Raw genomic sequence first — 18938 nt, 5'->3', positions numbered from 1 at the left:
TTCCCTTAAGATTTTTGTCTCTGATACTTTTTTTTTTTAATTTTAAATTTTTGCTGTATCTAGGAGACCTAATGTAAGATATTGGAACAAGCAGTTGTCTCTAGACTTGTTTCTGCCATTGTTGACATTTACTTAATTTTTTGATGTTGCATAAGTTATTTAATTTCTTTTGCAATCAGTTTCCTCACCTGTAGAATGAGGAGATTGGACTAGGTGATTTCCTAAGTCCCTATTAGCTGTCTGAACACTGCTTTTCATCGGTGAAGTTACAACTGGCCTCCTTCAAGAATGTAGAGTACTAGACCATTATCACATGAGTTACAGATAAGGTCTGGGGAATTACATAAAGTCATTTACTGTAATTGGCTTGCAATACTCTGTGAGTACCACATAACAATGCTATTTTATTATTCAGTGTGTTAGAGGTTACAGATTCCCCAGTTGCCAGAGATGTGATGAATCCTCTTGGCCTTGGCAAACAGACTGCTTTCATGAGTTGCACTGCACATGGTTATAAACCCAATGGCTTTCTGAGCTAATGTGCAAGGTAATGCCATCTTCCAAATGAAAAAAAAGTTGCATTTACCCATTCTTCTAACGAGAACATATTTCTCCTCACTTTAAAAATAACTCCATTACCAAATGTAAATATGCATAATGAGATGGAATTATTTCCAAATTTATACACTATATAGTTTTTCTAGTGTAAGTAAACTGTTGCTATGAAACCAAAAACTAAGAACTTTACTGCCCCTTTTGTAGTCTAATTACTTAAAAATTAACAAAGAATGGTTTTATTCTGTGCTTTTTTTAAAGCAAGAAAATATATATCAGTATATAACAATAGTGATCTTGAATAAAGGAAATGTGTTTTTAAGATATAGATGGGGCAAATTTTTCTTATCAGACTAATGGCACTACAGATAACAATTATAAACTCTGAACAAAATATAAAGTGAACTATTTGAAGGCATTTGAGAGCAATAAAAAGCAGACTGAAATTGGAGGGAAGTTAACTAAAGAAAGAAGGGACCCCCAAACACCTATATATAAACTCTTCCCAAATTTCTTGGCTGATCCTGGGGAGACTCCAAAGTTCCTAGTGAAAAGCAACAGCTGGAAAGCTGAAAGAACTGAGCTATTGCACACTATAGAGGAAAGATAATTTGGAGTTTGAATCTAGCCAAGTAACTGCTTGGGCAACAAAATAATTAACATTATTTAGAGTAAGATAGAGAGTCTCCATAACATAATATTCATGATATCCTGTACCTAATAATAACCATGAGAAGAAGAGGAAATTTGACTCATAGACAAGAGATAAAACAGTCAGTAGAAAACAGCTCTAAGATGACTGAAGATGTTGGAATTAGTGCACAAGACTTAAAAAGCATATATATATAAATATGCCCAAGGACTTAAAATATGATCTTAATGAAACAAAAGATGGGGGAATTTTTAATAGAAAAATAGAAAACATTAAAAAAACAGGTGGAAATTTGAAAGGGTAAGTGGCCTTGAAGATAGATCAATATTAATTATTTAATCTAGAAAACAAAGAGAAAAATTATTAAAGAAAAATGAATAAAATCTCAGTGCTGTTGGAGTAATGTCATGTAATTTAACATATATGTAATTGTAGTCTCAGAAGGTAAGAAGAGAGCAAATGTAACAAGAAAAATGTTTAAAGAGATAGTATTAGACAGTCTTGCAGATTAGGTGAAAAACATAAATTTAGAGATCAAAGAAGCTCAGTAAACCCCAGGCAAGATTAATAAAAAGGAAACCACACCTGGGCACTGCATAATAAAACAACTGAAAACCAAAGATAAAGGAAAATCTTGAGAGCAGCCAGAGTCATAAGACATATTACATAGATTGGAACAATAGTACAAATGATCACTTCTCATCAGGTACAAAGCAGGTCATAAAATGGTGGAATGACATTTTTAAAGTGCTAGAAAATAAACTATCTATACTCAGAATTCTGTATCCAAAGAAAAATCCTCCAAAAATGAAGGTGAAATAAGATATTTTCATAAAAATGAAAATGGAGCCAATTTGTTGTAGTACATCTCTACAGCAAGAATTTCTGAAGGAATTTCTTTAGGCTTAAGGAGAAGGACACCAGATGGGAACTCAATATAATAGAGTGGTGTGGGGTTTATTACAAACATAGATGTAATATATGTAAAAATGTAAGAGTTTTCCAACAAATGCTATTGGGATCTCAAGAACTGTGAGTTCTGCCAACCTATTATCCTGACAAGAATGACAACAGGATCATTGGTGGCAATTTTAATGGTGCTTTGTAGTTTTCAGAGTTTTTAAAGTGTATGTTGGTTCATTCTTAGAGTCATTCTCACAGGATTATTTGGGAGAAGAATTTAGCAGATGATGTTGTGAAAATCCACTTGTAAGAGAATGGAAAGGAATTGATGGTGATGGGTGTAGGTAGATCACATATGAGAGTGACAGAAAGTAGCTGAGCACAGTGGTGCATGATTTTAGTTCTAGCTACTCAGAAGGCTGAGGCAGGAGGATAACTTGAGGCCAGGAGTTCAAGGCCAGCCTAGGCAACGTAGTGAGACCCTCATCTCTTTAAAACAAATCAAAACTAAAAAAAGAGAAAGTGATAGCAGGTGGTGGTGGTGGTTTTCTATATGAGAGGTCCTGCTCTGATAACTTGGTGACTCTTATAGGGTAGAAGGAGTGGGGATGGAAGGGAGAGGAAGATACTGATAAACCCAATCCTAGTAGAAACAATGGCTGTAGTCATTTTTTCTATAGAATCATATATGCCTACAGATTCTATAGAATCATATTTGCCTATAGATTCTGTAATCAAAACTTTCTTGAAGGAGTCTTGATGTTAAAAATTATTCTGCTTTAATGTATCCACCATGGTCTCTAAACTTTTAAATCGTGTATGTTTATCAGCTAAAATGTTTCAATATTACCCTATATATGCATCTTTTAAGGCAATATATTAATAATATAAAGCATCCTAAAAATAGTTCAAGTGGATGAAATAACATAACTACAGATAAAATAAAAGTCAATATGTAAAGTTCTAGTATTTTTCTCTTGTATCCCAGCATTGTATTTTGTGCTGTTTGGGTATGGTGCCTAGTTTGAAGACCACTGCAGTGACAATCAAGGGGGATCATTGGAGTTATTTTGTTTCTGATCATCTGTTTATGCATTTATGTATGAAATACACATATCATTTTACACCATTGGAATACCATGTTTTTAAAAAAATCATAGACATTGTTAAAATTCAACTTTATTTTGTTTTTTAGCTTTTCCCACTTTATAATGGTACCACTCTCCTTCACAAATAAGTGGTATTAATAATGTGGTGGATAACCTGTGTTTTTCTTCTGTCTATATAATTATCTTTAACTTTTTTAGTGCTTAATAAACAATAAGGATATAGTATGTTAATGTTTCTACACCTTGATTTTCTCACTTAAAATACAGGATAGAAGTTCCTCCCTAGCATTGACAGGATTCATTTTTAGTGGTTATATAGCACTCCATTTTGTAAATGTGCTGATTTATTGAATGAATCTTCTGTTAATGAATATTTAGTTTCTGGTAGTTTTTCTTTTTGCTGTTATAAACAGTCATTTAATAACCATGTTAAATATATATCCTTACATACTAGATTATTATTTCTTAAAGAATGTGATTAGTAGGTCAATGAGTACATCAGTTTTTGATTTAACTTTTTACAGATTGGTTTCCAAAGTCTGTTACAATTCTTGTTTCTATTAGGGATTCCAGAGTATACTTCTCCCCCCACTTTATATCCCCATCAGCAATAGTTCTTTTAAGAAAAATTATTTGCTAATTAATTAGCAAGGTGAGTGCAAATGTAATCTCCTTATGTTTGCCTTTTCCTCAGTACTGGTGCAGGTGGGCATTGTTTCATATATCACAGTCATTTAGATTTATTTAGTGAATTGCTTATTCATGTCCTTTGTCCATTATCCTATTGGGCTTTGTTTTATTTGCACTGAATCACCAATTTGTCTTGTTATCACTTTGTGGGAAACTTCCGTATCTTATGCCCTAATTTTTCATGTGCATTGCAGATATTTTTCAAATGTATTATTTAACTATTAACTTTATGGTGTCTTTTTATATATAAATGATTTTTTTCTGAGACAGAGTCTCACTCTGTTGCCCAGGCTGAGTGCAGTGGTGCGATCTCGGCTCACTGCAACTTCTGCCTCCTGAGTTCTAGTGATTCCCCTGCCTCAGCCTCCTGAGCAGCTTGGACTACAGGCACATGCCACCATGCCCAGTGAATTTTGTATTTTTTTTTTTAAGTAGAGACGGTGTTTCACCTGTTGGCCAGGCTGGTCTCGAACTCCTGACCTCAGGTGATCCGCCCACCTTGGCCTTCCAAAGTGCTGAGATTGCAGGTGTGAGCCACCGCGCCTGGCCCACAAATGATTTTTACTTTATAAAGTCAATAGATTTTTTCCGAAAGTCAAACTTGCATTATTTGCTTAGAAATTCCAATGCAAAGTAGGGCAACTAGCCTCAGAGCAAGGCTCTCCTGGTGTATATGGGAACTGTAGAGGCACTACCTTCACCATGTTCTCTGAACAGACCTACCAAGTTGGGGCTTAAATTGGGTACATACCCAACTGAAGTTTGGCTATGAGTCCTGTTGTTCTAGTATAAGAAGATTTACTTGTTCAGATTTTGCAGCTTCTCATATAATTTTGTACTTGTGCTCCAGACATATTGAAATAAGCCGTATATTTTTTTCTCCAGATATATTGGCTTTAGGGGAAAAAAAGCCCTCCAACATTTTCAGCAGTGTTAGAGGATCTTGCAGGTCCTGTAGGGCAGTAGATATTTTGTTTCAGCTGGATCAAGCCCTAAAAGGGGATTGGAACAGATGTTTGAATTTGGTTAAATGCTTTCAATATTTATTACTTAGGTGACCTAGTTTAGCAGCAATTGTAATAGAAAAAAAACAAGGCCATTTGAGAAAAACAGAGTTTCTTGCATTCACCTTAAAAATTGGAAGAATTTTCCCTTTTTATTTAGTTTATTTTATTTAGCTTGAATGTGGGAAAATAAAACCCTGAGAGATTCTCTTCCTAATTTGAACAGATATCTACTTGTATATTACATTTAAAAAATTTTCCCATATGAAATATTTTTTTGGTGTGACTGGAGAACAGTTTTGGAGCTACAGTTCTTGATGTGCTAGTTGAACTCTGAAAGCTGGAGGACTATAGAGATATCTCATAGAGTCCTATACTTCATAAATGAAGAGACTGAGACTTAGAGGAATTTGGTAACATTTGAGTTAGGGCTCTCAGAGATTCAGCGGCACGGGCAGATGGATGATTTGAGTTTCCCAAATCCCATGTAGTACTGTTTATTCTTCCCGTGTGTTGAGCACCATGTGCCACGTGGATGCCTGTCCTGGAGAAGTAGGTGCTTGGGTCCTCCTACCCATTGGATTTATCCTTGACTCTATGGGTGCCTCTCATAGTGCTTTAGTGTCAGGAAGGTGCTGGCTAGTAAGAGGGAAAATTGTGAAAGAACAGCTTCTCTGACATCTTCCCACTACCTTTTCCATTCTTCTAGGCTTAAAGGTCACAAGGGGGAATAGATAAAATTAGCATCCGAAACCAAAATCCATGACTGTCTCTTGCTTCCATTAGGGTGCGAGGTGGAGAGTTGAATAAAACAATCATGTAAATCAACCGCTACAGCAATGCAGTGGGAGAATAATCTGGGGAGTGAGCAAAATTAGGAAAGTTCTCCCGGGAAAGTGGATAAAGGTTATGTCTGACATCTGGCAAACTGGATGTTAATTCCTCACAATGCGATAAGAGGAGCATCACTGGAGAGCATAACATGTTCCGGCTACAGAGGCTGACAGCTCATGCTGTGGTTCGTGGGAACAGCTAAGTGAAGAGTGCGAGAGTGCAGGAGGAGTAAAAATGAAGTTGATAACATGTGGGATAGAAGTATATACCTAGCTGCTACTCCAGAATTGGCATCTCAAATGGTTACCTAAAAGGGGATAAAGACATATTTGAAATTGGCTGAGATGAACAAGACTTGACACTGTGTCATCCAGAAATATGAAGGATGGGGGCAGGGGGGGCAAGAAACCCAGCTTCTTTTTCCCTCATTCACTGTGGGGCAAGAAACCCAGCTTCTTTTTCCCTCATTCACTGTGGTACCTGACTTTTTTTTTTCCAAGGAATCTAGGGTATAATTGCCTTTTTTATGTAGTTTAAAAAATTTTTTTTAAAGTATATGTAATGTAAAACTTGCCATCTTAACCATTGTCACTGTACAGTTCATGGAAGTACATGCACCGTGCTGTGCAACCATCACTACTTTCTGTTTCCAGAACTTTTCATCACCCCAAGGAGAAACTCTACCTATTAAACAGTAATTCTCTCTCTCTCTCCCCCAACCCCTGGTGATAACCTCTACTCTATTTTCTGTCTATAAATTTGCCTATTTCAGAGACCTCATAGAAGTGGAATCAAATCATACAGCATTTGTCCTTTTATGTCTGTCTTATTTCACTTAGCATGATGTTTTCAAGGTTCATCTGTGTTGTAGCCTGTGTTAGAGTTTCATTTCTTTTTAGGATTAGATAATACTCCATTGCATGGACAAACCACACTTTGTTTGTTCCTTTGTCCCAGGACATTTGGGTTGTAGATTCTGCCTTTTGGCTGTTATGAATAATGCTGCAGTGAACAGTGGAACATAAGTATGTTTGAGACCCTGCTTTCAGTGCTTAGGAGAAGAATTGCCAAATTATATGGTAATTCTGTGCTTAATAGCTTTTTGAAGAGCTGCAAAACTGATTTTTCACAGTGCTTGTAGTGCTAGGTTCCTTGACTCTTACAAACTCATTAGGTATTAAAGAGTGTGAACAGCTGACCCTCGGATTGCTGAATGGGACTTTGCAAATTCTGAGCTCATTGTTTACAAATAACTTCAAAAAATTTTTAAGTGAAGCTTATATTTAATGAAACTTTAGAAAGTAAGCTTTGCTTTTTTCTTAACTGTACACTTAGGCAGTCTTTGAATAGAAATCTAATATTATCAGAGGGATGAATTTCTGTTTTTGTTTTGTCATTATTGGAAGAGGAGTGAAAGAATCGAATATCAGGTATTGTGCTAGATATTTTCACCCATCATAAAAAGAAATCACTCATCCTTATCGTTTTTGCATTAACTTTGTGAGGCAATGTTATTACCCTTATATCACTATGAGGGAGTTGAGGTAATTCTTCCCTTCCTTCCCATGATAAGTGGTAGAGCTCAGATTTGGTTCTTAGAATTCAGTTAAAAAGTCTCGTGATTGGCATTTCCCCAATAGGCTAGGAGCCTTAATTATTCAACTGTTTACATTTTGAATTTTTTTTTGGATTGTATTAGTTAGGTTTTCTCTGGCCCTTGTTAGTTTAGATAAATAGGAGATGGCTACAATTTCTTTTTAATTTGGTTTTAGATAAGCTCTCCTCAGTAACCAAATGTAGTAGCTCGTTTTTTGAGAAACTCAGGACTTTAGTTATTAACAATATTTCTTTCAATGGTTGCTTGTTAAATAACTTACTCAGTTCAAGGTTTTGATGATTTCAGTGTACTGTGCTTTTCAGAATTTTTGAACACAGTTACCTCATCCTTTGCAGATAGGATATCTGCTTTTTTTAGCATGTAGCTTTGACAATTAAACATAGAAGAGAAGAGGATATGTCTTGTGTCCAGGCAACTTGAGTATAGGGCCACCTCTCTGGCCTAATGGGGCATCCAGAGGACACATTTGGAGGTTGTGCAGTTTTGATCTCCTCCTTCTCCAGGGTTGAAATTTCTGTGTGCCTGGCCCCATCATCTCTGTAAACCTGTCTGTCATTGGCTCTTCATTCATATCTGTTATAATAGTTTGGTGATAGTAGCCCACGTTTAGAGCACTAGTTTTCAACCATGGAACTATTGATATATTGGGCCAGATACTTTTTCTGTTGGGGTGGGGGGCTGTTCTGTGCATTATAGGATATTTAGTGTCATCCCTGGCTTTTCCGCACTAGATGCCAGTCTGCCATCTCCAAGTCTTGACACTTAAAAATGTCTCCAGCCATTGCCAAGTGTCCCTGAGAAGCAAATACAGCCCCTGGTTAAGAACCACTGGTAAAGGAAGATTTGGAATTACTTGGTTGTGTTGATCATGTTTATTAATGACCATTACTAAAAATCCCTTATTTTCTATATTTTTTCTCTCAAATATCTACCTTCTTTCATTTTAATTTCTCAATCCCTTTTGTCTCTTTCATCTCATTTAGTCTAAGACAATTTTTATTGGTCTTTCTCTTATATTTTCATTTCTCCCATTTTCCTGACTTTGTGTTTGCTTGTTTCATTTTACTTTTGCTGTGTTTTTCTGGCATACTCTGGTTTTCCCATATTCTTTACTGGCAGTCTGTATATGCTGTTTGTATGCACTGTCTGTATGCACAGTCTGTATGCTGAATGCACAGTCTATATGCTGTATGCACTGTCTGTATGTACAGTCTCTATGTTGTATACACAGTCTGTATGCTGTATGCATTGTCTGTATGCATAGTCTGTATGGTGTATGCACTGTCTGTATGCATAATCTGTATGCTGTATGCACTGTTTGTATGCAGATTCTCTGTGCCGTGTGCACTGTCTGTATGCACAATCTCTATGTTGTATACACAGTCTGTATGCATAGTCTGTATGCTGTATGCACTGTCTGTATGCAGTCTCTATGTTGTATATATAGTCTGTATGCTGTATGCGCTGTCTGTATGCGCAGTCTCTGTTGTATACAGTCCGTATGCTGTATGCACTGTCTGTATGCACAGTCTCTATGTTGTATATATAGTCTGTATGCTGTATGCGCTGTCTGTATGCGCAGTCTCTGTTGTATACAGTCCGTATGCTGTATGCACTGTCTGTATGCACAGTCTCTATGTTGTATACACAGTCTTTATGCTGTATGCATTGTCTGTATGCATAGCCTGTATGCCGTATACATTGTCTGTACGCATAGTCTGTATGCTGTATGCATTGTCTGTATGCATAGTTTGTATGCTGTATGCACCGTGTGCGTAGTCTGTATGCTGTTTGCATTGTCTGCATGTGCTTCCCTTTAGTCTCTTCATCAGCAGCCTGTTACCTCCTAATTCTGTTTTGGTCTGATAGGTAATTCCATATGAATGGGGTCATGGACCATAAATCCTTGTCTCCGTTTACGTGTGTGTGTGTGTGTGTGTGTGTGTTATGCTGCCATGTGTCATCTTCCTAATGGTTTGCTTATTCTTTGCCATTCCCTATGTGCATATTGCCCTTGAGCACTCTCCAGGGGGAAGAGGTTTTCTGCATCAAATCATAGCTGACACTTTAATTTACTTGAATGCCCATCCTGCTTGTTGAGTAGCATTCACCCATCCTTCTCAACAACTTGAAGGCAGGCAGGGTGCAATTGATCACTTGAATTTCGTGGAGAAGAACTGGCCCTGGCAGCCTGAAGGTGACCCCTGCACCTTCCTCCTGAATCCCTGTTTCCTCTTCTGCTTTTTCTTACTCCTGATTATAAAACTAAGGACCCTCAACACAGGGGAACGGGTTAGATTGTGTTGGACTGGGCTTCTGTGGGAAACTTTTTGTGGCCTATTGGGGGTTCCTTTCTGTGAGGTCCAAAGCCCTTTTCTTAACTGGAAAGGGCCTTGTGTTCTGCCAGATCCTCCCACCCTCTCTGCAGGTCAAATAATGGATTTAGTAGAAATATGGAAAAGTTTAGTCTGTCTGTGCGCCAAAAATTGCCACTAGGAAGGCAGCAGTGTAAACAGTGTGTGACTAATTCTTTCTTTTAAGGAAAGCAGTTTTATGCGATTGTTTCCCTGCTGCTTACAAAGATACAGAGGTTTCCTCAGATTCAAGTCTTTAGATGGCCAGCCAGACCCCAGCCTCTGGCCTGTTTCTCTTGTTCTTTCTTTTCTGTGTGTCACTAGTATCTCCCCATCACATAATATGCAGTCATATTTTGGCTCCTACCATTCCTAACACCACACTATTGATTTCTCTGGCCCTTGTTGGTTTAGATTAGTGACCTTCAACCAAACCCAGCGGCCTTTCCTAATTTCTTATTCCTTTGGTTTTCTGCAGTAATTTGCAGGTGGTCCTCTCCTGCTTCCTCCTAGAAACTTTCTTCCACTTACCATTTTTGAACTGACTCAATCCTTGTTTTTCTCCTCTTCTGACTTTTTGGCCTCCTATATTCTCTTTATGTCCCTACCATTAAGTGTGAGTATCCTCCAAGACTGTGTGGCTCCCTGTTGTTTTTCCTGAAACATTTTTGCATTTGAAGATGTTGGCCTCTCCTAGAATGTCACTATTCCTAAACTCAGAGGCTTTTCCCTAACCTCTCCTTAGAGATCCACCCCGCATTTCTGTTTCTAAACTAACATAATCATTCTTGCCCTCTCATAGAGTGGCCGTTTCTTCTGACAGACATGACTCAGCACGCCTCATTGCACTTACTTTTCCCCTCGGCTTTGAACCAAAAATATCCTTCCAGTGGGCTTGAAACCTTCAAGTTGCTGGAATCCTTCCCTGGCTGTCCCCACGCCTTTGCTGATTTGATCCTCAAGTCCTGTTAGTTCTTCTTATAGTTACCTCCATTATGGCCCCTTCTCGATTTATTCACTTTAGATGTTTTCTAAAATGTCTTGCTCTAGTAGATGAAGACTTAGCTTATTTACTTCACCCCCTGTCCACCAGCCTTCCTCCCAAAGTCATCATAGGCACACTGGGAAATACTGAGGGTTCACATCCAGACCATCACAAGAAAGTGAGTATCCCAGTTAAGCAAGTCACATGAATATTTTGGTTTCCAAGTACATGTAAAAGTTATGTTTACACTATACCTTAGTCTATTAAGTGTGTAATAGCATTATGTCTAAAAAACAATGTACATTGTTTAAAAATTAATTTCAATTTTTAAATTAAAATGTAAAAATACCTTACTGCTCGAAAATTCTAATGATCATCTGAGACTTCAAATCATATGTGATCTTCTGCTTTTTTTTTTTTTTTTGAGACAGAGTCTCACTCTGTTGCCCAGGCTGGAGTGCATTGGCATGATCTTGGCTCATTGCAACCTCCACCTCCTGGGTTGAAGTGATTCTCATGCCTCAAGCTCCCGAGTAGCTGGGGTTACAGGTGGCACCACACCTGGCTAATTTTTGTATTTTTAGTAAAGATGGGGTTTTATCATGTTGGCTAGGCTGGTCTTGAACTTGCGACCTCAGGTGATCCACCCGCTTCGGCCTCCCAAAGTGCTGGGACTACAGACTTGAGCCCAGCCCCATAATCTTTTTGCTGGTAGAGAGTCTTGCCTTGATGTTGGTGTCTGCTGACTGATCAAGGTGGTGGGTGCTGAAGGTTGGGGTGACTTTGGCAGTTTTGTAAAATAAGACAACAATGAAGTTTGCCACATCAATTGACTCTTCCTTTCATGAAAGATTTCTCTGTGGCATGCAATGCTGTTTGATAGCATTTTACGCACAATAGAACTGCTTCCAAAATGAAAGTCAGTCCTCTCAAATCCTGCTGCTGCTTTATCAACTAAGTTTATGTAATATTAGAAACCCCTGGTTGTCATTTCAACAATGTTCACAGCATCTTCAGTAGGAGCAGATTGCATCTCAAGAAACCATGTTTCTTTGCTCATCTGTAAGAAGCAGTTCTTCATCCCTTCAAGTCTGATCATGAGATTATAGCAGTCCAGTCACTTCTTCAGGCTCCACTTGTAACTTTCATTCTCTTGCTGCTATTTCCACCACATCTGCAGTGACTTCCACTGAAGTCTTGAACTTTTGACCTTTGGGTCATCCATGAGAGTTGGAATCATCTTCTTACAAATTCTTATTAATGTTGATATTTGGACCTCCTCCCATGAATCACAAATGTTCTAATGGCATATAGAATGGCAAATCCTTTCCAGATGTTTTTCAGTTTACTTTGCCCAGATCCATCAGAGGAATCACTATCTATGGCAGCTGGAGCCTTAAGCAATGCATTTCTTAGATAGGAAGACTTGAAAGTCAAAATCACTGCTTTATTTATGGGCTACAGAATGGATGTTGTGTTAGCAGGCACCAAAAAAGTTAACTTTTTTATACATCTCATTCAGAGCTCTTGGGTGACCAGGTGGATTGTCAATGAGCAGTACCATTTTGAAAGGAAATCTTTTTTTTTTTCCTGAAAAGTAGGTCTTAACAGTAGGGTTAAAATATTTAGTAAACCATGCTGCAAACGCATGTGCTGTCATCCAGGCTATGTTGTTGTAGAGCACAGGCAGAGTAGATTTAGCATAATTCTCAAGAGCCCTAGGATTTTTGGAATGGTAAATGAGCATTGGCTTCAACTTAAAATCATCAGCCACCAACAAAAGTCAGCCTGTCCTTTGAAGCTTTGAAGTCAGGCATTGACTTCTTCTCCCTTGCTTGAGTTGGGGAAAACAGTTGTCTTCATATATAGGCTTTCAATTGAGATAACACTGTTCAGCCCTACTTCTCATTTTCACCCTTTACTTTACTTGGCTTAAGTATTCCGAACCTTTGTGTGGTCCCCTGTGACAACTGCTTCCTCTGTGTCTGTACTCTTTCAGAGTGACTCCTGACCAGGGTACTTGAACTACCGGGTTGTAACCCATTAGGGAACTCATGAAGTCATGAAATACATGTAGTGGCTTAAGATTATATGAAAAGAATAGCTTAGAAGAGAACACGTCAGGGTGCCCTGCACATCGTAAGGGTAAACACTGTCTTGTAAAATTTGTTTTAGTTATACCAAAACACAGACATATATGTAGATATGTATTCGATCTCCATGTAAAATGTACTTTTTACTGTGGGTTGAGGTGAAAGAAGTTAGAAAAATATTTTTTAAGGCCATGGCTTGCTTCACCCTGTTACAACAGTCAGGGTTTCTCGGTGCACTTTGAATCTCTTACAGATTTGTTGAAATGTCTCTTGTGTGTTTATTAATGGATGATATGAAACATATTTATTAAGCTGTGTAGAACAGGTCTGGATCAATCAGAAGGGATGCTGGAGCAGAGACCCTGAGTTCTCCAGCTTTGTCAAATGTTAACTCTTTATAGGATTGAGGAGATGTCTTAGGGGGCCCAGTGGATGGGACAGGGAGATCCACCAGTGGAGGGGCACTTTGGGCATTGGGATAGTAGCTCTTCATCAGTACAGAGTATTTAAATATTTTAAACCACTAGTGTGGCTGTACGATTGCATAACAGCTAGATATGAACCCTGGATTTATATCTTTTTAATTTCTTACCTGTAACTTTAAGGGTATCTTTGGAGGAAGGGGAAATATATGGGTGCCCCCGCCAACCACTTTGAACCAGAATCCCTGCAGTTTGTAATCTAATTTTCTCTTTAAAAGTTTAGTCCCCCACTTTGAAAAATTACGGTTACGTTGCTATGACTAATTTGATGTTCACTGGTGATAGTAAAGCTTTTTCTTCTGAGAGGAGGGAAGGGAGGAGGAAATCCCAATTTAAATGGAGAGAGACTTTTCCCTGAAATACTCGGGGTAACAGAAGGAAAGGAAGAAGTAAAGAGGATATGTATTTGTGAGACTGCAACGTGGTCTGAAGTGGAAATAACTGTGAATAATGAAATTAGAGGAAACAGTGGACACCAACCATGAAGGAGAAAGTGAGGAAGAGAGTGTAGGATAGTGATTTCATATAATGCTTGTAGGATGAGTAATGGGACAGTTTCCTCTACTTGCCTCAGCAGGGGTCCTGTCCATGGCCTTGCTTCTGTCTCTGTGGGGCTGTGGGGCAGAGGGGCATCAGCCTGTGGGGTACCTGTGCACGCACCTCATGGGGGGAAGCGGGAGAAGGTAAGGGAGTGGGGGCAGCTGTGTGTAGTTCCATATTTGCAATGTGTTTGTAACTTGAGGAATATGTAGACAGTGGTGGCACTTAACTACTGATTTCCTTAAGTTAGTGATGGCTGAGGGCTGTTAACTTAAGTTCTAGACCTAGTACAGCTTGGTTTTACCTAGTTTATTACATTTCTGTTACATTCAGGGAAAAAGGGCCCGTCCACATGTATGCTTTCAGCTCGTTTCTTGTCCTCTGCTTCCTCAATTCAGAGGGGGCACAAGAGACAACCTCAAGTAGAAGGCAGACCCCATACTCTTACTTTTCTGGCTGTGGTTGGGGCACGAATTAGGTGCAGTAGCCCAAGGTCTCCTGGAAAACTGGGTTTTCCTTTCCTGAATAGGAGCTAGCCTGTACATCTCTCAGCGGGTCAGAGTAGCATGGTGACAGGGTGGCAGCATGGCCGGAGGGCAAATTGCTTCCGAGATGCGGAGGATTCCTCTTTCCAAGAGGCTGATAGAAGAGACTTGTGGTTCTTATCAGTCACTACCAGATGTGTCCAGCTGTTTCACTTGCTGCTCTATCCCAACCAAACACACTTAATGTCAAAACAACACTTACATCATCAAAACAAAAGTGTTCACACTGTTAAGCCTCAGGCTTTTAGTAATTTAGTCATTAGTCTGGTGACAAAGGGAGTGCCCTTGTGTGGTATTGCATCTGGGAAAATCCAGGCCCAAAATAGATTTTCCAGGCTTTCCTGAGACCACAGGGTTTAAAGGGGTAGATCCAGATTACTAACTAAGAGGGAAGCAGCCTAATTCTAGCCTCTTCTATTCCTTTATCTCTCACGAATGCCTTTTCCCACAGAATAACTCATTCACCAGCTCCAATGAGAATGAATCTGATAGACTGAGACTATTCAAGTTTCTTTTACTGCTTTTGATATGAGACATTGTATGGTGGTGTTTTGGGTGGCTTGACAATTTGCCTTTTGCACTGACTGCCAAGGCGTCATTTCTTCCCCTTGTTCAGATAGTCAGTCCCTCCTTAGGGTCGGTATTTTGGGTCAGATTACATTAGAGAGCATGTTCCCTTCTAAAAGCTCAGCTTGCTGCAAAACTGCACTGTCCTAACAATTTCAGTAGCAATTTTGCATATTCTGGAATTAGTTGGTATATCTTCTTTATATTTTTCATTCCTCTTCCTCAGGGAATAACTGAATCTGGGCAGAGGCTTATTTTAAAATATGAATTAGATGCAGTGGAAGAGAACTGTCACAGAAAACAAGGGTTGGGCCAGGAGGGTTAGCACATAGTAACCATGTTCAGAAGTTCCCAGAAGTCTTGACTCGTGCTATTAAAAAGATAATGAGAGTATAATTATAAAACATTTAACTCAAATAGTACAATTTATATTATTATGAGACACAGCATAAAAAATTGTTTCCCTAAAGCGGCATCGTAATTTATATTTCAAAAGGAAATTAACATTATTATGTTTTTAGTTTGCATTTGTTCAGATTTTTACAACCACTTTTTTCTCAGCTCAGTGTCGCAGAGATTCTGCAGTACAGATTAGGTAACTGAGGCTTAAAGAGATTAACCAGCTAACCTTTAGCATTAGGCAGAGTTAGAAGGTCCCACTGTATCATACAGGCTTTAATTGTTTATGATTGATTTTGCTTAACTAATACAACATGGGGATTTCTTGCATAATTCCCTTCCTGTACTTTCTTCCCTATTTCCCCCCTTCCCATTTCCAGTGCTGCACGCTTACTATATACCTGTCTGTGTAAACATCTTTGTCTTTTTTCCCTTTTTAGAGATGGGGCCTCACTCTTGTCATCCAGGCTGGAGTGCAGTGGTGCAGTCATAGTTCACTCCAGCCTCAAACTCCTGGGCTCAAGTGATCCTCCCATCTCAGCCTCCTGAGAGGCTAGGACTACAGTCATGCAGCATCATTTTCTTAAATATAAATGCCATGTTTTTGTGTGAAGGCTTATGGCAGTTGTGCTGTGAATCCTCTGATAAAAGTTACCTGTGATGACCTATTTATCATCACGCTTCTTAACTAGACAGGCAGGATCTTTTTCGTGAAGGACGCTTCTGAGGGTAAGCCATCATTTACCTCCTTCTATGTCATGAGTGGTCCGCGACAGTATTTGAAGGAAAAAAAATGAGCCTTACTTGGAAGTGATGCTCCTTTCTACATTTAACTCGTTTCTTACCCTTTCCTTATTAGCTGACTTTTAAAAGCCCATTATTTAATTCCTTCTCTTTATTTTGTTTCTTCCCAGAGTGACTCCTCTTTCTTCCCAGAGTGTGATGATTCACCATGGCCAGACCCAGGAATACGTGCTCAAGCCCAAGTACTTTCCAGCCCAGAAGGGGATTTCAGGAGAGCAGTCCACTGAAGGTTCTTTCCCTTTAAGATACGTGCAGGATCAAGTTGCGGCACCTTTTCAGCGTGAGTATAGTCTTATCAACCATTTTCCTAAGTTATGGTATCAGAGATTGGAAACACTTTGTTCAGTGTAGACGGCTTTAATGTGTCACAGTAAAAATTCAAGAGTCATTAAAAAATCCACATTGGTTCCTGAAGCAACCAGACAGCAGAAATTTAGCATGGTTTCCTTCTTCTGAGGAAAAGCAGTTTTTCCTGGGTTTTGGAAATGAATCTGAAGTGACCGGCCTGTCATTCTGTTTCTGCAAGATGGCTTCATGTCTAAGACATATTTGCTCTAATTTTGGGTCCAGTCATATGTCTGACATGTTCACATTGATGAAATATTTTCTTTAGTAAGCTAGCCAGGACTCATGCCTTGTGAAACGTCTGAAATGTCCTGCATAGCTCTCTGAGGTTCTCCTACAGTGGATATTTTTACATTATAAGACTCACCTAGTTTTTAGTGTATCAAGCAGCTGGCGTGGCAGATTTCTCTGAATTTGTAAAGCACTATTGTGTCAGTGGCCAGCTTGGTTAATATCTCGCTATGTGGGAAGCTCAAGGACAAGGCCTGGCTCAAAGGGTGGGGAATGTGATGATTTGTGGTTTAGGTATTACAGAGTGTCTGCTGGCAGCATCTGGAGAAAACGTTCTGGAGTAAGGCGCAGCCCATCCAAAGGCGAGAGCTAGACACACGCTCTCGTTCCAGCAGCTTCCTGCCCTGTCACATGTTGACTGATTGTCTGCACCATAGGTAATGAAAGAGAATGCCAGTTGTGAGGTGGGAAAAGGACCATCTTTCACCACTGGGAATAGTATGAAGAGTTGAGATACAGTTTTTACTACTGTTTGGCACTAGTGAAGTCCATATTTGTTGTGGCTTTGGTTCCCTACACCCACTCCACCTCCCCGTTTCTGTACTGAATCTAAAGTGATTGACTCTTCCCTCAGAATTGGTCATTTAACAAAAAGAGTATCTAACAGCAGATTTGTCCATCCACTTTTTGTCTTTTGAGAAAGTCCTGCTCAGTGACCGGTGGCTAGACCCCAGAACAATAGTTTGGTATGGTTTATTGGGATGTTGAGGAAAGTGAGCCCTGCGGATCTTAGGGAAGAATACAGAAACCATTTAGATCATTAGGAAAAAATCACTTCCAAGTCATTTGCAAAAGAATAGATGCATCTATTTGATTCTTAAAAATCCTTCGATATTAGTACTTAAAGAACCATTTCTCTTAAGTGAATGTTTCTTGAGTATATGTAATATTTTTCTAATACTAATTTTAAAAATTAAGTAAAAGATGTACTTCTTATTTCCTTGGGGTTTTATATAGATGACAATTTTTTTTAAAAGATCTCCCAAATCAGAGTGTGATGGGAAGAGAGTTTTTAAAGTTTATGATTATACTGATAAGAGAAGAGAATTCTGAATTATCTGGAAGTATCAGGAAAAGATGGTTAGAGAACACTGGTATTAAGACTAGAGACTAGACTGTGGTTTTGATTTGTTTTCCGTGATTTGTTATTGGAATGAAAATTCCCACTGTGTGTGTATTTCCACCCTTGTGTGTATATGTGTATTTTAAACTCTCAAATCTTGGTTGAACTGTGTTCTGAAAGATGAAATTATATTTTAGAAGAATGTGAAGATAAGTTTTTTATCTGTTCTGTCCATATCTTTTCCACTCATCCTGTTTAAATATATTTTCTACATAGTAAGGAGCTAGTAAAAGAATGTAGACTAATATACATTATCACAGTGATGGTGTTCTCTGCTCAAACCCCCTAAAAGATGGCTGTTGTTCAGAAAGAAGCTCAGGAATTAACTGAAAGAGTTAAGCATGTAGGAAAGACAAGAAGGGAGATGTGGCTATTTTTGCTGAGGCCAGAGCTCTACCGAGAGCTGGAGGGCTAGTTGGAAAGTTTTTAAAAGAGATAATTTGGCAGGACCACGAAGGATAGTGAAATGGCAAAATGGAGTAAGAACCACAAAAGATGATTAAAACTGGAAAGGAGGTACAAGTAGTAGGAAGGACCTAAACATACTGTCTCTGCATACTCCTGTTCTGTGGTAGGTAAAAGAGGAGGCTCCAAAGAAGCCTTACATGGAACAGAAAGGAAGGAACAGTTAGTCAGAGAAGTCTGAGGAAAAGCAGAAGCTTTTATAGCATCTTCATTTTCATATTTACAGAAGAGATCAAATGCAAACATTAATTTTTTATTGTGCTGAAAGATTTGAAGGTCAAACAGAAGCTGATAGCTCTGATTCTTTAGAAAAATAGAAGATACTAATATCATTTGAGCATGATGTATCTTGGAGTGAAATTGAAGAAGTGAGGTATGTCATTGTAGTCCACTGCCATTACTTTTGAGAAGCTATGAGAACTAGAGAAGCGGTTGAAAACTAGAGGTTGGCAATAACAAGTGTTATCTTCTCCCTTTAAAAGTGATTAAAAAGGAGGTCTACAGTAATGACCAGTTGGTATGTTTAATATTGATATATTACAAGAACAATAATAATAATGCATACCTTGAGCTCTAAGCA

At 38.7% G+C, this 18938-nt stretch overlaps 1 protein-coding gene across 9 annotated transcripts in view; it reads left to right on the top strand.

The window, feature by feature from the left end:
- The window catches only part of LTBP1 (latent transforming growth factor beta binding protein 1), a 450758-nt gene that overhangs the window by 147188 nt on the left and 284632 nt on the right, over window positions 1–18938 (top strand). For all 9 annotated transcript variants that reach the window (XM_009442275.5, XM_515398.8, XM_063789991.1 and 6 more), the window contains exon 4: window positions 16245–16414. In XM_009442275.5, the coding sequence (XP_009440550.2) occupies window positions 16245–16414 (170 nt within the window). The remainder of the gene's footprint in view (window positions 1–16244; window positions 16415–18938) is intronic.

Source organism: Pan troglodytes, chromosome 12 (assembly GCF_028858775.2).
Source record: "Pan troglodytes isolate AG18354 chromosome 12, NHGRI_mPanTro3-v2.0_pri, whole genome shotgun sequence".
Taxonomy (NCBI): Eukaryota; Metazoa; Chordata; class Mammalia; order Primates; family Hominidae; genus Pan; species Pan troglodytes.
Note: the sequence above shows the minus strand (reverse complement) of the source record. Positions and strands in the feature narration are given on the sequence as shown.